This window comes from Drosophila teissieri, chromosome 3R (assembly GCF_016746235.2).
Source record: "Drosophila teissieri strain GT53w chromosome 3R, Prin_Dtei_1.1, whole genome shotgun sequence".
Taxonomy (NCBI): domain Eukaryota; kingdom Metazoa; phylum Arthropoda; class Insecta; order Diptera; family Drosophilidae; genus Drosophila; species Drosophila teissieri.
Window position 1 is genome coordinate 3,352,658 of NC_053032.1, and position 24,686 is coordinate 3,377,343.

Below are 24,686 nucleotides of genomic sequence, written 5' to 3' on the forward strand. Positions count from 1 at the left end.
CAGCTATTGGAGTTGCGAAGGGGAAATTTCAAAACTGACTATAAACATTTTAGTCGTAAATAAATAGTTAATTCATTCATTGGTCTTATTGCTGAAACTTGGTAGTTGTACAATGATCTCGTTGCACTCAACTAATATGTTAAAATATTTTTAACATACATGTAAAAGTTATTAGATCCCAAATGATCTGCACTATATAGGAAAAGGGAGACATATATAAATGTATTGGTTTTTTTCGCTCTTAAAATAATATGCACAAACAAGATTGTATTCTTATGTATATTTCTCACTTATCGTAAATTTGATAAGCAGTAACATTGCACCCCACATTCCTACTTCCATGCCAACACTTAAAAACTTGTTTTCTTTCTTGTTTCCCGTTTGGATGTCTGACGTGGTTCAAAGACTCAAAAAAAGGTATGTATAACTGGACATATTTAAGAATTGCAGTTGTTACGCCAGTGCAGACTGTTACACCCTTCCGTGTTCATTTATTTGTAGTAAAGGTTAAGTGGCAAATTGTCTGATTCTAGCTGAAATGTAAAAGGCCGCTTCAAATGCAAGACAAACCAAACTAGTTAGAATTTTGGTCGTGAGCTCTTTATAATGAATATTTTTCTTGGAATTTACCGAGTTTGTACGATTTTATTGAGAGCTTTACCGCATTGTGTTCTCTGTCCATCCTTGAAGTGTTCCGGAAACCGCTTTGGCTAATTCAGTAATCTGACTAGTAACTGGACCCAGGACTGGTTTCCAGACTGACCCTAGCGCTTCACTTTTCCTTTCTTATGGAAGTCAAGGTCACATAATTACGACTGAAGCGGTATCTAGCTGGAGAATTGGATAACAGCATCGCCAAACTCGAAACTGGTTTTATGTGGACCACTTACATGCAAGCTAGAAGCTAATGGAGTGGTTTAGGAAAAGAAATCATTAAGTTAGTTTCATTATTTATATTATACTATTGTCTCTATAAAACCGGCAACCGAGGCACAACGCCGCGTCGGTGCATAATTTTCTCATTTCGAACCGGTTTGCATTTAGCAACTTTTGATGCGGGACAGTCAGTGTACGGACTTTTTCGCCTGCGTTCAGCTGGAGGAACCATTGTTTGTCTGCAGTATGTTTATTTTGTAATTTATACAGGATGCAGCGCAGCATTTTCACGAATATATTTAACCCATAAGTAATGAAAGCAAAAAGGCGCCATAAGCTAAGAGCAACGCACTTTAAAATCAGGGCAGAGCTTCATAAATGCTAGGCAAGGTTCAATGGAAACTTTATCAAATTTTAGTTAAGTATGCTTTTAGATAATGTGTATTGGATTTGTTACAACAAATTTCTAAGTGCAAGGGAAATCTTATTTAAAAAACAATAGAGAACGCCATAGTGGAGTTCCCTGAACATCAGATACCGGTTACCCAGCTAATGGAAGTGCGAACTAGAAATTTCAAAATTTTTCTGGCGTATCGATAGAAATTGGAAAATAAAAATTCAAAAGTTTGGGCTTGAAAGTGTTTTGGCGGTTAGTGGGCTTTAGAGTGTATTTGGCAAACCGATAGAAATTAAACAGACGAATAATAATATAAAAACAAGAGAGAACGCTATAGTCGAGTTCCCCGGCTATCTGATACCCTTTTACTCTACGAGTAACGTGTATAAAAATGTAGATTATTGTAAATATTGGCCTATTTCTCAATTTCTTCCCACAAATTTCATTATAATTTATAAATGTGGGAACATTTATGAAACTGAAAATAATTTTAACTTTAACAAATAGCTCGTTTTGAACGGCGTCCATTTTTCTATAAATTTTTTTGCACATTCTTGCCGGACTTGGGACCTAACCATGTTCACGTGGCGTATGCGCGACTTACCCAACCTTGCTAAAGTTTCTAGTTTAAGAGCGCAGTTGGCTCCCAAAGAGCACCTAAGCCGTCGCTTTATCGCCCTAAGAGTCGGTAACCACCTGTGCACACCTTGGCTTGTGTGCGTGCTACGGGAAGTTGGCCAGACTCTTTGACATTAACGATCGTTGCGGATCGGGCTGTCGGTGGACCCAGCGGGGCAGGGGAGCAACGACGGTGCTTCGCGAGCTATAAAAGAGGCACATTTAGTGCGCGCTGCTTTTTGAAGTAAACTCAGTGTTATTTAAACAGCGTAGTTGGCCAGTGTGAGAGCTGTCTGTGCCTGTTCGATACCAAACCCAGCAACAACCAGATAGACAGCGGCGACCCGGTACTGCAGCCCAGCGAATTAGGTAAATCAAGTGAGTCCGGGTCAAGAGAAGAAACTGGAAAGTCGGGATCCGCAGAATATGCTGCTTTCAAAAAAACTAAACAGCTGCGTTGGGCATTAGACATTTACAAGAAACATTTCAGTTCTGTGACCCTGGTTCGCGATGTTGTGCGCATTTCAGTGCGGTTTCGTCGATGCCAGCGCAGCAAACATTAATTGAATTAAACTGAATAACAAACCTGCTTAAAACTCGAATCAGCAGCCCAAAGTCGATGGTGCGGTGCGTCTTACATAAAATACCTGTTCGGCCCTCATGCATTTTTGATGTAAGCAGCCCTACATAAGAGTCTTCGAAAATTTACTAGTGAACTTCGCTTCAAAAAGTACATACAGCTGTGTAACCAGATAAAATGTGCTGTACGCCACCAGCATAAGCATATCTGGTGTGTTTTCCCCACAGTGAAAACCGCTTACTTAGACTATAATCTTGAGAGAAAACAGATAAAGTTTTCGAACGACATATTTAGCCATACTGCGTATTCAATACCGCAGATGCACAAAAGCACCGCAAGGTTATATATATAGTGTTTTTGCTTGACGGGCCAAAAGTACGGTGGTGATAACAGTTTGCATGTTATAAATTTGAAGATATTATTTCCGCGAATTGACATGATAAAGTCGTTTACGTTCGCTTGTGTAATATTTTTGATGACATTTATGGCGAAGACCAATTCTTGTATGTATTTAAGTTCTCCGTTTTATTTGTTCGGTAAATCATAAACCATTATTTACAACAACGTACAGTCTTTTTACAGGGTATATTAAATTCATATTTAATTTAATTTCAACTATGAAAGCAAATAAAAAGTCTCTTCGTTCATAATAAGGTTTTATAGAGCAAGTATGGTCGATTTCCTTGAATATCCCGTTACTCAGCTGAGTATTTAAAATTTTTGTTGGCTTCGTGTTTTAATTTGGCAAGGAAAATGGTAAAATTAAAAAACTACATTTTTTAAGGATGAGCGTCCAAATTGATATTTGATTAAAAATTGACAAAAAAATTTAAAATTTATAAATAAATTACTTAAGTGTGGGCGTGTCTGTGAGCGTTGGGGTAGGCGTGGCCAAAATAGAATATCGTTTGAAATTGGAAAGATAAATAATAAAATGAAGTAGTAGAAGTAGTAAAATTACACTCTACGAGTAAAGGGTACAAACAAATTTTTCAAAGTGTTGGTGTGACAGTTTTGGTCGGCTTGTGGCAGTGGAAACAAATTTGCGCAGCGTAGGCGTCAGTAGAATCAGTATTTCTGATCTCAGTCTCCTGTTTTTCCCGAGGTCTCGACTTTCTTTCGGGCGGACAGACGTAGACGGCTTGATTGGTTTGGCTTGTGAACCTGAAAAATAATATATATAGCTTATCGGTTTCGGAAATGTTTTCTTCTAGCTGTTCATACTGTTTAACATAACTAATATTCCCTGTTACTTTACGAGTACTCGGTATATTGTAGACATTGAATTGTGCCATATATGAATATGATCCTTTAGCTGGTATATGTATATAATATATATATATGTATATACTCGATCATTTTTATAGATTCTGTAGCTTCTGAGTGCCATGTTTCTTATTATTAAAATCTATTCAGCACTTGCATCCACTTTATCGTTTGAAGAAACACAAACTTTTTTAATCGGTTTTGATGGCAATAGTAATCAGAATAAGGTTTTAAAAGCCAATGCCAATGAATTGTCACTTCCCTCCCCTTTAAAGGGTTGCCTTTGTTTGGGCTGGTATTACAGTGTCCAATGCAGGCAGCTGGTTACTGATTATTTATTATACCCGTTACTCGTAAAGGGATATACTAGATTCGTTAAAAAGTATGTAACAGGCAGAAGGAAGCGTTTCCGACCATATAAAGTATATATATTCTTGATCAGGAAGGAAGGAAGTCTAACTGGCCATGTCCGTCTGTACGTGCGTTTGAACGTCGAGATCTCAGGAACTACAAAAGCTAGAGATGAGGTGAGATTAAGCATGCAGACTCCAGAGACATAGACGCAGCGCAAGTTTGTTGTCCCATGCTGCCACGCCCACTCTAACGCATACAAATCGCCCAAAACTGCCACTCCCAAATTAAAAAAAAATTTGATATTGGTTTTTATACCCGTTACTCGTAGAGTAAAAGGGTATACTAGATTCGTTGAAAAGTATGTAACATGCAGAAGGAAGCGTTTCCGACCATATAAAGTATATATATTCTTGATCAGGATCAATAGCCGAGACGATCTGGCCATGTCCGTCTGTCCGTCTGTCCGTCCGTATGAACGTCGAGATCTCAGGAACTACAAAAGCTAGAAAGTTGAGATTAAGCATACAGACTCCAGGGACATAGACGCAGCGCAAGTTTGTCGATTCATGTTGCCACGCCCACTCTAACGCCCACAAACCGCCTAAGAATGCCACGTTCACACTTTTGAAAAAGGTTTTGATATTTTTTTATTTTTGTATTAGTCTTGTAAATTTCTATTGATTTGCCAAAAAACTTTTTGCCACGCCCACTCTAACGCCCACAAACCGCCCAAAACTGCCACGCCCACACTTTTGAAAAAGGTTTTGATATTTTTTTATTTTTTTATTAGTCTTGTAAATTTCTATTGATTTGCCTAAAAACTTTTTGCCACGCCCACTCTAACGCCTCCAAGCCGCCAAAAACTGTCAGTGTTAAAGACTATCCTTCGCACTTCCACTAGCTGAGTAACGGGTATCAGATAGTCGGGGAATTCGACTATAGCGTTCTTTCTTGTTTTTTCATTTTTTTATTAGTATTGTAAGCTTCTATCTAGCTGCAGAAAAACTTTTTGGCACGCCCACCCTAACGCCAACAAACCGCCCAAAACTGCCATAATATGTAGTCAAAGAAGCGTTTTATTTCTCAACATAATCTCCTTTTAGCTCTATACATTTAGTCCAGCGTTTTTCCAATTTTTTTATTCCTTCCAAATAATAGGTTTCTCAAGGCCTCAAAATAGTCGTTTGTTTCTGTGATGACCTCTTCATTTGACCCGAATCTCTTACCGCCGAGCCATTTCTTCATGTTTGGAAACAAAAATAGTCACAGGGGGCTAAATCTGGAGAATATGCTGGATGGGGTAGCAGTTCGTAGCCCAATTTATGAAATTTTGCCATGCTGACTACACACGTGTGCACCCGTGCATTGTCCTGATGGAACAGCACTTTTTTTTTCGCCAAATGCGGTCGTTTCTGCTTCAAATCAATATCGAATCTGTCCAAAAGCTCTGAATAATATTCGCCGGTGATCGTTTTACCCTTTTCAAGGTAATCGATGTGAATGATACCTTGTGCATCCCAAAAAACTGTGGCCATGACCTTGTTGGCCGACAGACCCACCTTGGCCTTCTTTGGTGCACGTTCACCGGAGAAACCCACTGTCTTGATTGTTCTTTGGTCTCTGGTGTGGTGTGGTGGATCCATGTTTCGTCTACGGTAACGAAACGGCGCAAAAATTCGTTTGGATTGCGGTTGAACATCGCCAAACACTCCTTTGAAATGGTCACACGGTTGCGCTTATGGTCGTGTGTGAGCAATCGCGGCACCCATCGCGCGGAAAGCTTTTCATGTCCAAATATTCATGTAAAATGTGATGTACCCGTTCAGTTGAGATGCCTACAGCCTCAGCTACCTCACGCACTTTCATTCTCCGATCATCCAATATCATTCCATGGATTTTGTCGACGATTTCTGGCATGACGACCTCTTTTGGGCGACCTGAACGTTCGGCATCACTTGTACTGGTACGACCACAACGGAACTCAGTAAACCATTTCTTAACCATTGAAATTGATGGTGCAGAGTCCCATAATATTTATCAAGTCTTTCCTTGGTTTCGGTTATATTTTATTGCCATATATGTATATTTCTCTCGATTTTCCTAAAAATCTTTTTGTCACGCCCGCTCTAACGCCCAGAAACCGCCGAAATCTTTCCTACCGTCAGTTTTGAAATTTCTCCTTCGCACTACCACTAGCTGAGTAACGGGTATCAGACAGTCGGGGAACTCGACTACAGCGTTCTCTCTAGTTTTTGTTTGCAATCCTAGTTGATGTTTTGATTAAAAGTTGTTGTAATTGAATAATTTTGGGTTTCAAAGTCCAAGACGTAAAATTTGCGCTGAAAATAAATTTAAAAGATTAACTTATTTCGAATAGTCATCGTTTCTGCCTGTTTTGCTGATGAATAGTTAAACCATTTAACTATTGTTCAAATATTTCATTCTAGGCGTGTTCTAGACACGCAGAAGGAAGCGTTTCCGACCATATAAAGTATATATATTATTGATCAGGATCAGTAGCCGAGTCGATCTGGCCATGTCCGTCTGTCCGTATGAACGTCGAGATCTCAGGAACTACAAAAGCTAGAAAGTTAAGATTAAGCATACACACTCCAGGGACATAGACGCAGCGCATGTTTGTCGATTCATGTTGCCACGCCCACTCTAACGCCCACAAATCGCCCAAAACTGGCACGCCCACACTTTTAAAAAATGTTTTGATATTTTTTCATTTTTGTATAAGACTTGTAAATTTCTGTAGATTTCTAAAAAAACTTTTTGCTACGCCCACTCTAACGCCCACAAGCCGTTAAAAACTGTCAGTGTTAAAGACTCTCCTTCGCACTTCCACTAGCTGAGTAACGGGTATCAGATAGTCGGGGTACTCGACTATAGCGTTCTCTCTTGTTATACCCGTTACTCGTAGAGTAAAAGGGTATACTAGATTCGTTGAAAAGTATGTAACAGGCAGAAGGAAGCGTTTCCGACCATATAAAGTATATATATTCTTGATCAGGATCAATAGCCGAGTCGATCTGGCCATGTCCGTCTGTCCGTCCGTCTGTCCGTCTGTCTGTCTGTCCGTCTGTCCGTCTGTCCGTCCGTATGAACGTCGAGATCTCAGGAACTACAAAAGGTAGAAAGTTGAGAATAAGCATACTGACTCCTGAGACATAGACGCAGCGCAAGTTTGTCGATTCATGTTGCCACGCCCACTCTAACGCCCACAAACCGCGCATAACTGCCACGCCCACACTTTTGAAAAATGTTTTGATATTTTTTCATTTTTGTATTAGACTTATAGATTTCTAACGATTTGCCAAACAACTTTTTGCCACGCCCACTCTAAAGCCGACAAACCGCCCAAAGCTGCTACGCCCACACTTTTGAAAAGGGTTTTGATATTTTTTCATTTTTGTATTAGTCTTCTAAATTTCTATCGATTTGCCAAAAAACTTTTTGCCACGCCCACTCTAGCGCCCACAAACCGCCAAAAACTGTTAGTGCTGAAGACTCCTTCGCACTTTCACTAGCTGAGTAACGGGTATCAGATAGTCGGGGAACTCGACTATAGCGTTCTCTCTTGTTTTAAATTATGTGCGTGCTTTCTTTTTGCAGTTTGTATGGGTGTGTGTATGGGTTTAAAGGGTGTGGTCAAAATGTGTTTGGCCAAGGCATATTCTAACATGAACAGAAATAAAAATGTTTTTCCATCCTTTGGAATTGCACTAAGTTCAGCTATGCCCCTATTATTATACCCGTTACTCGTAGAGTAAGAGGGTATACTAGATTCGTTGAAAAGTATGTAATAGGAAGAAGGAAGCGTTTCCGACCATAAAAAGTACATATATTCTTGATCAGGATCGATAGCCGAGTCGATCTGACCATGTCCGCCTGTCCGTCTGTCTGTCCGTCTGTCCGACGGTATGAACGTCTAGATCTCAGGAACTACAAAACCTAGAAAGTAGAGATTAAGCATCTGACTCCAGAGACATAGACGCAGCGCAAGTTTGTCGATTCATGTTGCCAAGCCCACTATTACGACCACAAACCGCCCAAAACTGCCACGCCCACACTTTTGAAACATGCTTTAATTTTTTGTATTTTTGCAATAGTCTTGTACATTTCTGTCGATTTGCCAAAAAACTTTTAGCCACGCCCACAAACCTCTCAAAACTGTACGTCCACACTTTTGAAAAAAGGATTTGATATTCTATCATTTCTTTTCATTAGTATTGTACATTTCTATAGATTTCCAAAAAAAACTTTTTGCCTCGCCCACAAATCGTCAAAAACTGACAGTGTGGAAATTTCTCCTTTGCACTTCCACCAGCTGAGTAACGGGTATCAGATAGTCGGGATGCTCGACTATAGCGTTCTCTCTTGTTATTTATGTCAGCGAATTAGTTTTCTTTGTCTGTGCATCTGTCTGTGCATCTGGCTGTGCATCTGTCTGTGCATCTGTCTGTGCATCTGTATTGACTGGAAAGTGAAAGATGAGATTAAGAATGCTGACTATAGTGATGCCTTTGTGGTAGTTAGTTTCCAAAACGTTACCACGCCCACTCTAACGCCCACACACCCACAATCGGCCATGTCGGAGATCTTGTAAAAAGAAATCAACTTTCTATGGTTTATTGTTTCCGAGATCTTAGCGTTCATAGCGATGGACGGGCATGGCTAACTTGACTCGGATATTATCAAGAATATCAAGAATATACATCATATTGCACACGCTTCAATCTGCCTATTACATACTTTTCAACGAATCTAGAAAACGTTTTTGCCTAACTTGTACGGGTATAAAAATTGCCTTACTATACGAGTAACGGGTATAAAAACATTTTATTTAAAAAATATATATAGTTTAATGGCTTATCTTTTTACAGATATTTACTAACATCTATATTTACAAACATCTATAAAAATGTGTGGTAAGTATTAGTATTGAAATATTTTTTTAAATTAGCATTGAAATATTTTTTTAAATAAAAAGTTTTGAATCATATTATATATTAAAAAGGGCAGAGCGCTTTAGTCGAGTTTCTCGACAATTCTCAGCTGGTGAAATTGCGAAAAAATTTTAATTTTAAATTTTTTAATATTAAAATAAATCAATCAACTAAATTGAGCGGTTAGTAGGCACTAGAAAGGGCGTGGCCGAAATGTTTTGCGTGTTCTAATAGAAATTGGCAAGATTAATGAGAAGACAAAAAAATATTGAAACATTTTTCAAAAGTGTGTTCGTTTCAGTTTTAAACGGCTTGTGGGCGTATCAGTGGGCGGAACAACATTAACAAACAAACTTGCAATTCTTTTTGTTTTGTTAGTTCTGTAAATCTACATCGATTTGCAGAAAAACTTTTTGCTCGCCCACTTTCACTTTTGAAAAAGGCATATTCTAACATCAACAGAAATAAAAATGTTTTTCAATACTTTGGAATTGCACTAAGTTCAGCTATACCCCTATTATTATTTATGTCAGCAAAATTAGTTTTCTTTGCAAATATTGGGAAAAAGTACTGCCTTTTTCAATTATACAAATTTCTTGAAAAGTCTGTTTTAGTGTATTTCAGACAAAAAGCCCTCGACACGACACGACAGGTTTTTAGAAGACCTCGATGGATAAGAAGATGAGGCATAAAATACAAAGTATTTAAAAAAACGGTTCAAATAAGATAGCAAAGATAGATAATTGTGAGCACAAGCCTGTGAGCGAAATCAACATTTAAATTGGCTAAACCAGAGATCAATAAGACCATGAATAAACTCATGGAGCCAAGTGGTGTAGGGGAAATTTGATCAGATATGGTTTTTGTTGTGGAATGTAGCTCAGTTTTTTAAGCTTCATCATCTTCGTCACACAAGGTGAAAGCAGCTGGGCCTGCAGTGCAAGAGGGTTACAAGGCTCTGGAACTTGTTAAAAAATCTGAGACAAAGTGGGAACCGGTGTTTTTCTGCAAAAGTTACTTATTAATTTTCGCCGCATTTTAATCGCACAAAGACTGGTACATCAAATCGGTCAGTCTTATGAAGCCGTCATAAAAACTTTGATATGCCAGCATTTAGGGCAGCAAACAGACATGGTTCAGGGTAATTAAATGATTATATGAGCGTCGGTTGTCGGATCAAATGAAATGTAAAAAATGAATCTATGATTTTATGTATAAGTGGAGCGCGACAAACAAGAATCGAGTAATTGCTATACAACAACACTAGTATTGGATCTGCAGCAAACTCAAGCACAAGAATAAAGTGTTAAAGCGAATACAATAAAGATAAATGTCACCGACAAAAAAGCCAGACTAAATTGAGAAATCCAGATGTAAAGGTGGAGCGACAATGCACTTTGATTTTTGAGTGTGTATGTTAATAAAAATAAAATTGGTTTTGGCAATTTGAAAAATTATTTATTTTTTCAGTACGCCTTACAAGAATTACATATTATATTAACGTGTTCTCCTATTTATAACAACAGGAATATTTGCGTACCTGAATTATCTGACACCTAAGTCTCGCCAGGAGGTGCTGGACCTTCTGGTCACGGGCTTGAAGAGATTGGAATACCGCGGCTACGACTCTACTGGAGTGGCAATTGACTCACCGGATAATAAAAACATCGTGATGGTCAAGCGAACGGGAAAGGTTAAAGTGCTTGAAGAAGCGATTCAAGAGCGTAAGTTCCGTAGAAAATTGTAAACAAAAATAAACATATTTTTACAGACTTCAGCGGAGGAGAATACAGCGAACCCGTTCTGACCCACGTCGGCATTGCCCACACCCGCTGGGCCACCCATGGTGTCCCTTGCGAAAGGAACTCCCACCCGCACCGTTCGGACGACGGAAATGGTTTCGTCGTAGTACATAATGGCATCATCACCAACTACAATGATGTAAAGACCTTTCTTGCGAAACGAGGTTACAAGTTCGAGTCGGACACGGATACAGAAGTATTTGCCAAGCTAGTACACCACCTGTGGAAAACCCATCCCACCTACTCGTTCCGCGAGCTGGTCGAGCAAGCCATCCTTCAAGTGGAGGGCGCCTTTGCTATTGCCGTAAAGTCCAAGTACTTTCCCGGAGAGTGTGTGGCGTCGCGGCGTAGTTCACCTTTGCTAGTGGGAATAAAGACAAAAACACGCCTAGCTACTGACCACATTCCTATTCTTTACGGAAAAGGTAAGCGTATGGCTTACCATAGGTAAAACCTATGGTTTCTCGACTATCACAGTCTTTCCACAGTCAGTTTCTTCACCAGTCATTCCCTTCTCTTCTTTCTTTTTGTTATTAACTGTCTATACGTCGTTTTTGACCGATTGCTTTCTTTAACAACCTCCATTCTTCTGTTGCCACTCCACTCTGACGATCCTTCTCTTCCTGCCTGCTGCACCTGTGTTGAATTCGGCGTCGATTTCGTACCGTAGATGAGAAGAAGCTCAGCGCCGATCAAGGTAGTCCACCTGACCAACCCATATGCTTTTCAAATCGATAACATGTGGCTGGGGCATTGTGCACACTAACCAAAAATGTATAATGATTCTCTCACCTTTCTTTGACTAATACATTTAAAGCTTGCGTATGAACATGGTTTCAACAATAATTAACGTAACACTTACACTTTGTTTCATCCGCCTACATTTTTATAGATGCCGACTCTGGAAAACCTCAAGGTAATTACAAATTAATATCTTTTAATAAATCAATTTAAAACGATACTTGCTTCCTTGGTTTTGGACGGCTTATCGTGCTAGGGAGCAATTCACTGTTCTCACACCTGAAATTTCAATTTGGTTTAAATTAAATATTACTTCGATTTTATACTTAACATGTATCTTGATACACTCTAAAACCAGAAATGCGCTTTTATACAATATCAGCTTAATATCTGTCGACGTCAAGTACAAGCCAATGCGCACAAATTTAACAAAAAAAAATATTTCTTCTTATTGTCAATTTCGAAACAATCGATTACAAAACAAATATTCAAAATTGTACACATTGTTGGCCGAGAAACCTTTTTAGGTCAATTTATTGGGTTTGACGAAAAAAATGCATTAAATTTAAAAGTAATATTTTAGCATTAACGTCATCTTTCCTGCTGTTATAGTTTTCTAAAAACTTCATATATCTACAATTTAATAACACATCAGAGTACAATTTATATTCAAAGTAATTTTTTAATTTAATTTCCCATTATACCCATTAACTCCACTCTCAAATACGCACCTGCTATCGCTTACAACGGATGTCATTGCATTTTTCTTTCTGTTTCTATCGACACGGTGAATCTATAAATGTGCACTTAATGCTATCAACGACACCTAAAACCGACCCTCTATTTTCGACTGTACATTCAACGAAATATGAATGCCACACAACCAAAATGCAAAATTAACGAGCTAGATATTCGCCCACATGGACAATCCCGTGAACTGCCAGTGTTACCCCGTTCGGAGAGCACTTCTGAGTTCATGCCCTTGGAAGAGAAGGAAGTTGAGTACTTCTTCGCGTCGGATGCCTCAGCCGTCATAGAGCACACTAACAGGGTCATCTATTTGGAGGTAAGATAGTTCAGGGTAGCAAAAACACATCAGGTTAAAAACAACACATTCGGCAGGCTTGTTTTAAATTTACTTGTTCATCTGGTAATTATAATCGTTACGCGTTGTCATATTACATATAAGCTTTTATATTACAAAGTTTTCAACGAATTTTTTATGATCTGTTACTCTGCGAGTAACGGGTTAGTAAAACGTTATCCTTTTTAACCCAAAATGTTAAAAAGCCTATTATTGGTACTAATTAGCGTTAAAAGCATTTGGGAATACTTTTTGAACGACCTGTAGTACATGCCTCTTGCCCTAGCTGTTTAGTTTTTCTTTTATTATAACTTTACTTTATTTATTTGATCTTCTAAGTAATAATGAACCTAACAAAAATTGTTCCAATTTGTATTATAAACAATATTTAGCAGTTTTTATACCCGTTACTCGTAGAGTAAAGGGTATACTAGATTCGTTGAAAAGTATGTAACAGGCAGAAGGAAGCGCTTCCGACCATATAAAGTATATATATTCTTGATCAGGATCAGTAGCCGAGTCGATCTGGCCGTGTCCGTCTGTCCGTCCGTCTGTCCGTATGAACGTCGAGATCTCAGGAACCACAAAAGCTAGAAAGTTGAGAGTAAACATACAGACTTCAGAGACATAGACGCGCAAGTTTGTCGATTCATGTTGCCACGCCCACTCTAACGCCCACAAACCGCCCAAAACTGCCACGCCCACACTTTTGAGAAAGGTTTTGATATTTTTTTATTTTTGTATTAGTCTTGTAAATTTCTATTGATTTGCCAAAAAACTTTTTGCCACGCCCACTCTAACGCCCACAAACCGCCAAAAACTGTCAGTGTTGAAGACTCTCCTTCGCACTTCCACTAGCTGAGTAACGGGTATCAGATAGTCGGAGAACTCGACTATAGCGTTCTCTCTTGTTTAAAATGTGTTCTGAAAAAATGCGGACCTAATGATCATCGTTGGGTTGGGAGGTCGATGTGGATTGCAGCTTCCTAGTTGTACTTTTATGGAAGTGGCCTGCGAGTTGTTGTTTGCAAACTCGCTATGGTAATTTACGCTATTTATATAGCTCTCTCAAAAGTGGTAAAACGAATTTGACAACGTCGTTTTATTACAGGCTGTCAAACAAATCAAAAAGAACTTTCATTTTAAAAAATATTGTCTTCTGAATGTCTTTCAAACGGATCCTTGAATTTCTACACAGAAGGTTTCAAACTATGCGTATTTAATGCGTATTTTTTTTTCAATCTTTTTAAATTTGTACTTTTACAGTTTTATTTCTTCCCTTACCCCGGGGCACTAGTAATTGTACATGCTTAATCTCAATTTTAAGATCAACGCGGCTATTTATCCTGATTAAGAATATATATATATACTTTATATGGCTGGAAAAGCTTCCTTCTACCTGTTTACTTTTATTTTACAAGTAACGGGTATACAAATCCGTTAAATATTGGTGGACTGACTATGTACGCTTAGCCGAAGTTTTACAATTAGAAGTCACTAGCATATGCAACCTAAATCACAGCTTATCAGTTTTTTTAGTTTCCGAGAACTCGACGACGTTCGTTTAAGAATATATACTTTCAAAAAGCTCGAAAATGCTTTGTTGTACCTATTACACACTATGGAAAAAATGTAGTATATTCTTTGAATCTTTTTTGCTGGTAGGACGACGACGTTGCTGCTGTTCGGGATGGTACATTGAGTATCCATCGCCTGAAGAAGAGCCTGGATGATCCGCACGCCCGCGAAATCACTACTCTAAAGATGGAAATTCAACAGATCATGAAGGGAAACTATGACTATTTTATGCAAAAGGAGATTTTCGAGCAGCCCGACTCCGTGGTGAATACAATGCGCGGTCGCGTCCGCTTCGATGGGAACGCCATAGTGCTCGGCGGAATTAAAGATTACATTCCTGAAATCAAACGCTGTCGACGCCTGATGTTGATAGGATGTGGCACTTCTTACCACAGCGCTGTTGCCACTAGGCAGCTTCTAGAAGAGCTCACGGAGCTCCCTGTGATGGTTGAGCTTGCTTCCGATTTCTTAGACCGGAACACGCCTATTTTCCGAGACGACGTCTGCTTCTTCATATCGCAGTCTGGAGAGACTGCTGACACCCTAATGGCCTTGCGCTACTGTAAACAGAGGGGAGCCCTGATTGTGGGAATTACGAATACCGTAGGTAGCAGCATCTGTCGCGAATCGCATTGTGGAGTGCACATTAACGCTGGGCCAGAGATAGGCGTAGCTTCGACCAAGGCCTACACCTCCCAGTTCATTTCTTTGGTGATGTTCGCTCTAGTTATGTCCGAGGATCGGCTGTCGCTGCAGCAGCGACGGCTGGAAATTCTACAGGCGTTGTCCAATCTCGCGGATCAAATCCGAGCCGTTCTGCAGCTGGACTCCAAAGTTCAAGAACTGGCCAAAGACCTTTACCAACACAAGTCACTTCTGATAATGGGTAGAGGCTACAACTTTGCCACCTGTCTGGAAGGTGCATTGGTAAGAAACTTTTTTTTTATTATTTCCCTATTTCTAAGTCTTTATTTTACTCTTTTCAGAAAGTCAAGGAGTTGACTTACATGCACAGCGAGGGCATCATGGCCGGTGAATTGAAGCACGGCCCACTGGCTCTTGTAGACGACTCCATGCCCGTGCTGATGATTGTCTTGCGGGACCCCGTATACGTAAAGTGCATGAACGCTTTACAACAGGTAACATCCCGCAAGGGCTGCCCGATTATTATCTGCGAGGAGGGAGACGAGGAGACCAAGGCTTTCTCCTCTCGCCATCTTGAGATTCCTCGCACCGTCGACTGCCTGCAAGGAATTCTCACCGTTATACCAATGCAACTGCTGTCTTATCATATTGCCGTGCTCCGCGGATGCGACGTTGACTGTCCCAGAAACCTGGCAAAGTCCGTCACAGTTGAGTAAACACTTAGATATTCGGAACCACATTATGTCGAGCTCCGACTTTGTACCTATACATGATTCTCCACATTTTGTTGTGAAAACTTACAAAACAATGCATATCTTTAAAATACCATTATTATAAAATATTTTCACTTTATCCAGACTTTTTGTTGAATAAAATGCATTTTTTTTTACAGAATAGTAGCTTTAAAATGCATTTGATTTGTCGAGTTCCCCGACTATCTGATACCCGTTACTCAGCTAGTGGAAGTGCGAAGGGGAGTCTTTAAGACTGACAGTTTTTGGCGGTTTGTGGGCGTTAGAGTGGGCGTGGCAAAAAGTTTTTTGGCAAATCGATAGAAATTTACAAGTTTAATACAAAAATTAAAAAATATCAAAACATTTTTCAAAAGTGTGGGCGTTGCAGTTTTGGGCAGTTTGTGGGCAATAGAGTGGGCGTGGCAAAATTTTTTTTGACAAATCGATATAAATCTTAGGAGTTAAAAATTAAAAAATATCAAAACATTTTTCAAAAGTGTGGGCGTTGCAGTTTTGGGCAAAAAATTTTTTGGCAAATCGATATAAATCTTAGACTAATACAAAAATTAAAAAATATCAAAACCTTCTTCAGAAGTGTGGGCGAGGCAGTTTTAGGCGGTTTGTGGGCGTGGCAACATGAATCAACAAACTTGCGCTGCGTCTATGTCCCTGGAGTCTGTATGCTTAATCTCAAGTTTCGAGCTTTTGTAGTTCCTGAGATCTCGACATTCATACGGACAGACGGACGGACATGGCCAGATCGACTCGGCTACTGATCCTGATCAAGAATATATATGTGGGATTGGAGTAAGTTGGCATTATCATGCAGCCTAGATGTTTGGGAGTACACACACTGTTTCCTATATCAGCCAGATCCTAACAGCCTTGCCAACAGTCTCTCTCTTCCATGGTGTCTCTCAAATAATATGTTTAAGTCAGTCGCTGCAGAATTTTTAACGAAGTCAGTCGATGCGTTTATTAGTGCGAGAGTCGTAGTTCTTTTCATTTTTATAATTATTAATTTCAAACTTTGTGAACAATACCCAAAATAATAAACTTAATTTGTATTATCCCTACATATAGTGACATATTCATTTCTTCATAAGACATATTCACTCTTCATATAAAAAAGCTAAAGCCGATCTTTTGGAAAGCTTCACTCTCCAAAAGCCTCATAAATAACATTCCCCCAAGATACGAACCGCTTAACGGTAACGAGCTTAATGATCTGTTAAGCTTGACATATAAAGCTAAGTAGAACTTAAAAGGCTTATGTTAATCCTCTGTAAAAGGTTTGCTGGGCCGAAAGAATACATTTGTAAATTAGTTCTTAACTGACCTCTGGTGAAACTTATTCAAATAAAGATCATAAAAAGGAAAATATATTTTTTTCATTAAATCTATCACCAAAAAAGTTTATTGGCGCAGTCGGTAGGATACTGATAAAAGTCCTAGTAAACTCGTTATCCTTTGACAATCTAGTGAAAAGAGGAAACTTGTACGACCAAGTAACCTTTTCTGATTGTACCCGCGAATTGGCCGCAACAAAGTGATTTCGGTTCGTTTAAAGTGACTAAAATCGGTATCCGCACAAGAACCTGTGCGATCGGAGTTAATTTAAAGGCCTAATTTTGTGGACCGCTTCGTGAAGTGAGACCTCCACTAAGGTGTAATACAATTAAAAGGCGCACAGTGCAGTTCACTAAGACATAAGTCTCGACATACTGTAGCAGTCTGTGAACAAAAACAGTAGCCCACTAAAATCAAAAGTGCGACCGCTACTATTGTATAAAACAATAAAAAGTTAAAACAGTGCAGTTCACTTAAGGCATAAGTCTCGACATACTGCAGCAGTCTGTGAACAAGAACAGAAACTAACTTTTAAATAAAACTAAAATGGAATTACCAGCGGAAAATATGACTCAATTACTTCGGCAAATACGCCAAGTACCGAAATTCTCTGGAGACCCATCAAATCTCAGCTCGTTCATCAGACGTATCGAATACCTGTTGAACTTATACCCTTCAAACGACGCTCGACAGAAGGCGGTTATATTTGGAGCCATCGAACTTCAAATTGTCGGAGATGCGGAAAAGGTTACCCAATTTGGAATGCACAACGAATGGACAACTTTAAGAGACTCCCTAATCACGGAATTCAAGATTCAGACGCCCCTGGAGGAACTACTAGGAAGATTGTATCGCACACCTTTTAAGGGTAACTTACGTCTATTCTGTGAACAATTAGAAGATAAGTCCACTGTAATTATAAATAAGTTAGCATTAGAGAATGACCGAAATAATATGGTGGTTTATACACAAGCAATGGCAACCACAATAAAAAATACAATTCAACGCTCACTCCCCGATAGGTTGTTCATGACCTTAGCGAGATATGACATTTCAACCGTTCAAAAATTAAGGCAAACCGCCCAACAAGAAGGTCTATACGAAGACCCAATTTCAAAAACATTCGATAGTCAGCCAAAGCTAAACTCAAATTCACCTAACACCTATAAACATACAAACATTAACCAAATCAAAAACACTCACCTCAACCAACGATTCATTCGCCCCTTTATTCCATCAAATCCCACACAGACCCAAAACACTAACGTAAACAATCAAACCCCTTTTAGACAAATTCCTCCGACCAGACAACTGCAACTTAATCAGTACAGAAATTTATACAACGGATTCAGAACAGACTTACTTCAGGACCGTCAAAACGACACCCGAAACTACTATCAGCCCCCCCAACAACCAAGAGTGCCAAATAAGCGTTTTAGAGAAAGCAGCGAACAATCACGTATGCAGACAAATGAAAATTTTCACCAGAACGAATTAGATTACGATAACGAAACTGAACACTACATTAATAACGACGAACAGTTCCACGAAGATCAATTACAGAATACTCAGACAGAATTGTTTACAGATCAGCAATATCAACAAGCTGAAAATTTTCCAATACCAGCCTGGGATCCCACCAATACATAGAGATCATGTTTAATAACCACAGATATAGATGCATAGTTGATACTGGCTCTTCGATAAACTTGATGAGCTCAAACTTTTTCAATCTTCAAGTTAAAGATAAGCAAATAACTGTCCGAAGTATGACAGGCTATTCTAAATTAAATAAATATGTAGACCTTCCAGCCAACGGTCTTTTTCAACAAACGCAAAAATTCTATATTCATTCATTTTCACCTTATTATGATATTTTGTTAGGAAGAAAAATACTAATGGAGAATAACGGTTTAATAGACTACTCTCGGAAAGAAACAATAATTAACGAAAGAACATTCATTCACAAAGAACTAGATCCATGTGATGAGAATTCTTCGGAAAACTTTAATGCCCTCTTACAAGAAAACAACTTTACATCAGAAATAAACTATGCCATAGACAACAACATAGACTCAGAACACACATACAGACTAGAACATTTAAATAGTGAGGAAAAATACAGACTTACAAATTTATTAAAAGAGTTCAATGACATTCAATATTCAAAAAATGAAAACCTTACATTCACAAGTATAATACGTCACGATATAAAAACCTCTCACGAAAACCCAGTTTACAAAAGACCATACTCGTACCCGTTTTCCTACGAAGTAGAAGTAAACAGGCAAATTGAGGAAATGTTAAAACAAGGCATTATACGCGAAAGCGACTCCCCTTATTGCAGTCCACTATGGATTGTCCCCAAAAAGATGGATGCCTCTGGCAAACCGAAATTCAGGTTGGTCGTGGACTATCGAAATCTAAATGAAATAACAATAAATGATAAATTTCCGATTCCTAACATGGACGAAATACTAGGCAAATTAGGAAAATGCCAGTATTTTACTACAATTGACTTAGCAAAAGGCTTTCATCAAATCGAAATGGACCCTAAGTCTATACCAAAAACGGCGTTTTCGACCAAACATGGTCACTATGAGTACATTCGCATGCCATTTGGTTTAAAAAATGCTCCTGCAACCTTCCAACGGTGCATGAATTACGTCCTAAAAGACCTCATAAATAAGCATTGCCTTGTTTATTTAGATGATGTGATCATCTATTCAACATCTCTGAACGAACACCTAGACTCACTGAGGAAGGTTTTTGAGAAACTTAAAGAGGCCAATCTTAAACTCCAATTGGACAAATGCGAATTTTTAAAAAATTTTTAAACAAATTTCTTAGGTCATATTATAAGTCCAGAAGGCATACGACCTAATAAAGAGAAAGTTAAGGCAATTGAAAAATTTCCTCTCCCAAAGACACCTAAAGAAATCAAATCTTTCTTAGGCTTATGCGGATACTACCGTAAGTTCATTCCAGACTTTGCAAAGATTGCAAAACCTCTGACAATATTTCTAAAAAAAGGAGCTAAAATAGACACAAGAAACGAAGAATACAATAAATCATTTGAAAAACTGAAAACACTCATAATGAACGACCCAATTTTGATTTGCCCTGATTTCACAAAAACATTTCAAGTCACTACTGACGCTAGCAATTTTGCCATAGGAGCCGTGGTATCGCAAGACAATAAGCCAGTAAGCTTTGCAAGCAGAACATTAAATGATCATGAACAAAATTATAGCACTATTGAAAAAGAACTACTAGCAATCGTTTGGGCAACCAAATATTTCCGCCCATATCTATATGGAGTCCCCTTTGAGATTTTGAGCGATCAAAAACCCCTTGTTTGGCTAAATAATATTAAAGAGCCTAACATAAAACTACAACGTTGGCGAATTAGACTTAGTGAATATAATTTCAAAATCAAATATTTAGAAGGTAAACTTAATCATGTAGCAGACGCTTTATCTCGCGTCAAAATTGAAGAAAACATGGTAGGCGAAGAAGAAAATATTTCAACAGCAGCAACAATACACAGTTCATCAGAAAGCAACGAAACCTACATTGAAATCACAGAAAAACCCATAAACTATTTTGCAAGTCAAATTGAATTTATTAAAGATACCGTAGACCAAGTAGAGACAAGGAAATACTTTTCCAAAATAAAACTGACCATCAAATACACTGACATGACCCTGACAAAGGCAAAAGATATCCTTATTAAATACTTCTTAAATAATAGCAGTGTTATTTACCTGGAAAACGACAAAGACTTTTTAGTTTTTCAAAAAGCATATCGAGAAACCATTAACCCACATAGTAACGTGAAAATTCTGAAAAGTATCATAATGTTAAAAGACATAAAATCTTATCCTGAATTTAAAGAATTCATTATTACTCAACATTCTAAATTGTTACACCCTGGTATTGAAAAAAAATGATACGATTATTTAAAGAAACTCACTATTTTCCCGATTATAATAAACTAATTCAAAACATTATCAATGATTGTGAAGTCTGTAACCTTGCAAAGACAGAACATAGACCAACAAAACTAGTTTTCGAAATAACTCCAGAGACAAATAACCCACGCGAAATTTATGTTATTGACTTTTATGCTATTGACAACGAACAGTATTTATCTTGTATAGACGTTTATTCAAAATTTGCTTCACTTATTAAAACAAACAGTAGAGATTGGTTAGAGGCAAAACGAGCCCTTACTAGAATTTTTAACGACATGGGAAAACCACAGAAAATTAAAGCAGACAAGGACTCCGCGTTTATAAGCACTTCTTTAAAAACTTGGCTAAACAACGAAGACATACAAATAGATATTACCACAAGTAAAACAGGAATAGCAGACATTGAACGCCTTCATAAAACCATAAACGAAAAAATCAGAATTATCAATACTGAAAACAACAGAGAAAATAAAGAAACACGAATGGAAACAATTTTATACATATACAACCACAAGACTAAACATAATACAACCGGACAGACACCGGCTAACATCCTTCTTTACGCAGATACACCTACTTATGATATCCAGATGATTAAAGAAACTAAAATCAAAAATCTTAACAAAAAACGACAGGATTTCGAAATCGACACAAAATTTAGACAAGCACCCTTAACGCGCGCAAAATCAAAGAATCCCTTTAGAAAAACAGGCAGAATAGAACAATTAGACGAAAAACATTATAACGAAAATAATAGAGGTCAAAACGTTATTCATTATAAAAGCAAATTTAAAAAGAAAAAGAAAGTTAATGACAGCAAATACTTGCAGCAAACCGACACCTCCCAATCATCGGACTCATAATCACCATAATAACTTGTATTGCGACACAAACTACAGCAGGAACAATCGAAATCAACCCAATAGAAAACAATCAAGGATTTATCTTGTTTGAATCTGGAACAATACAAATCCCCATCACCTTTATGCATCACTGTCTCACCATAAATATTACAGAAGTTGAAGAAACATTTAATAGTATAATTAAACAATGTCAAGAATTTAAAAATGTCACACAAATTAAATATTTAACCGAGAAAATGGAAAGAGAAATAAATGGCATACGCATCTCAAAACGAAACAAACGAGAACTGGCTAACTTTGTAGGTTCCACATTAAGATATCTTTTTGGCACACTAGACGAAGACGACAGACAACATATTGAACAACAAATTTCGACTCTATCACAAGACACAGTACAGGTCAGCACTCTAAACCACGTTATTGACAGTCTCAATAATGGCATACAAATAATTAACAACCAGTCCAATTCTTTGAAAAAAGAAAAAAAATTGAATCTATTAATATATATTATATATATATTTAATATTAAACATTTTACTGAATATATCGAAGACATTGAAATGGGTTCACAACTAACACGACTAGGAATATTTAATCCTAAACTACTAAAACATGACAATATTGGAAACATTAATTACAAAAATCTGATAAACATAAAAACTTCAGCTTGGTATAACGTACCTACTAATGAAATATTCCTAATGTCCCACATTCCTATGAATTCAATTGAACGACCAACTTTCATAATTGCACCTTACCCCGACAATAATGGCCAAATTATTAAGGAAAATATTGAAGGCAAATTCTACTCACATAACAACTATGTTCTAAATACACTAACAAAGAATATTGTCAAAGACCATTGCATAGCTAACATAATAAAACACGAAACACCAACTTGTACTTTTCAAAAATATCGTAAACAATCCTATATTCAATACATTAAACCAAATATACTTATAACCTGGAATATGACCAGAGAAAAACTTTATCACAATTGTAACGGTCAAGAAATTTATATTGAAAATAATAAAATTATAAAAATATCCAACTGCACAGCAGAATTAAAACAAATTACAATATCTAATAGTATTCAACAATACACAAATGTAATATTTACTGAACACAATGTAACAAAAATTGAACCAATGTCACACATAGAAATTAAAGAAATGATTTTGTTAAACAATAAGAGTAACACAATTTACAGAAACATACTAATAATCTTCATATCTGTTTTAGTTTTAATTTACATATTTTACTTTTATATGAAATGTAAAACAGCGCCACACAAAATTATTATCTCTTACCTAAAACCAAGTAAAACCACTAACAAAAATATCGAAAAAGAAACAGAAACAAAAACAGAAATAGCTGAAATTGCAAATCCAGTACCACACTTATATCCAGAAATAATCGCTTGAGGACAAGCTAATATCTAAAAGGTGGGGGAGTGACATATTCATTTCTTCATACGACATATTCACTCTTCATATAAAAAAGCTAAAGCCGATCTTTTGGAAAGCTTCACTCTCCAAAAGCCTCATAAATAACATTCCCCCAAGATACGAACCGCTTAACGGTAACGAGCTTAATGATCTGTTAAGCTTGACATATAAAGCTAAGTAGAACTTAAAAGGCTTATGTTAATCCTCTGTAAAAGGTTTGCTGGGCCGAAAGAATACATTTGTAAATTAGTTCTTAACTGACCTCTGGTGAAACTTATTCAAATAAAGATCATAAAAAGGAAAATATATTTTTTTCATTAAATCTATCACCAAAGTAGTATACCCTTTTACTCTACGAGTAACAGGTATAACAAGAGAAAACACTGTAGTCGAGTTCCCCGACTATCTGATACTCGTTACTCATCTACTGGAAGTGCGAAGGAGAAATTTTAAGACTGACAGTCTTTGGCGGTTTGTGGGCGTTAGAGTGGACGTGGCAAAAAGTTTTTTTACAAATCGAGAGAAATTTACTCTACGAGTAACGGGTATAAAAACAAAAGAGATACCCGTTATTCAGCTAGCGGGAATCACGTCTTATTTAAAAGGTTAAGTAGGTTACTCATAGAGTAAAAGGATATACTACTACTTTGTGGAAAAATGTGTAACACGTATAAGGTAGCGTTTCCGACCCTATAGGTTATACAGTTTTGGTTCCATCCGTTTTGTTTAATATACTTGCAATATTAAGAAGACTTTCGGTAAAATTTAAACAGAAAGCTTAAAAACTAACTCGGTTGCAAAATTTTTTTCGCTCGAGTCCCACGGCCACACCTCCCGCCCAACCGACCGAGGTGCGCTGCCGTGTATCGTACAATTCAATTCGCGGATAATTAGACGCGATATAGAAAATAGTAAAGGAACGAGGAAATATATAAATATTACTAAGATCAAATTATGTGTTAAAAAAGTTAGTATTGATCGCTATAAGAGCGGTAGAGTGTTAGGATTAGAGATAATAGGATAAAGTCTATTATAGTCAGAACATAATACTCTGTGATGGTCATGCAACTTATAGTAAGATCTACAACGATTTAATATTAGGGTACGTAATATCTAGTGAATTTGTTTGGAACAGAGAAGTTTAGCCGACTAATCAAGTCGGGACTATCAACTTCACCACAAATAAGATTACAAATAAAGACTGTTCCAAGAATCGTTCTACGGTTAGCTAGGGAACGTTAATAAATTAACATTAGTCTGCTGCAATAAGGAGGTTTGCATCCCAATATAGGCGCCGTAAGAATTTAGTTTGAACCAATTTAATGCAGTCCGAGTGGACTCCCAACGGGTGAGCCATACTCAAGAATCGGATGGACTTCCGAAATAAATAAGGTTTTGGTCATGTAAGGATCATTAAATTC

At 37.6% G+C, this 24,686-nt stretch overlaps 1 protein-coding gene across 9 annotated transcripts; it reads left to right on the forward strand.

The window, feature by feature from the left end:
- Positions 1-2,135: 2,135 nt before the first annotated feature.
- LOC122620298 (glutamine--fructose-6-phosphate aminotransferase [isomerizing] 2) lies at positions 2,136-15,787 on the forward strand. Of its 9 annotated transcripts, none has more exons than XM_043797684.1 (9): positions 2,136-2,260; positions 8,981-9,025; positions 10,570-10,767; positions 10,815-11,270; positions 11,516-11,542; positions 11,738-11,761; positions 12,495-12,652; positions 14,336-15,175; positions 15,235-15,787. In XM_043797684.1, the coding sequence occupies exons 2-9, from the start codon at positions 9,019-9,021 to the stop codon at positions 15,607-15,609; spliced, it is 2,085 nt and encodes a 694-aa protein (XP_043653619.1). In that variant the 5' UTR covers positions 2,136-2,260; positions 8,981-9,018; the 3' UTR covers positions 15,610-15,787. The 9 variants fall into 9 exon arrangements, with proteins under 9 accessions (XP_043653619.1, XP_043653623.1, XP_043653621.1 ...); XM_043797688.1 differs by having other exon boundaries at positions 12,531-12,652; XM_043797685.1 differs by having other exon boundaries at positions 2,159-2,269.
- The last annotated feature ends 8,899 nt before the right edge of the window (positions 15,788-24,686 follow it).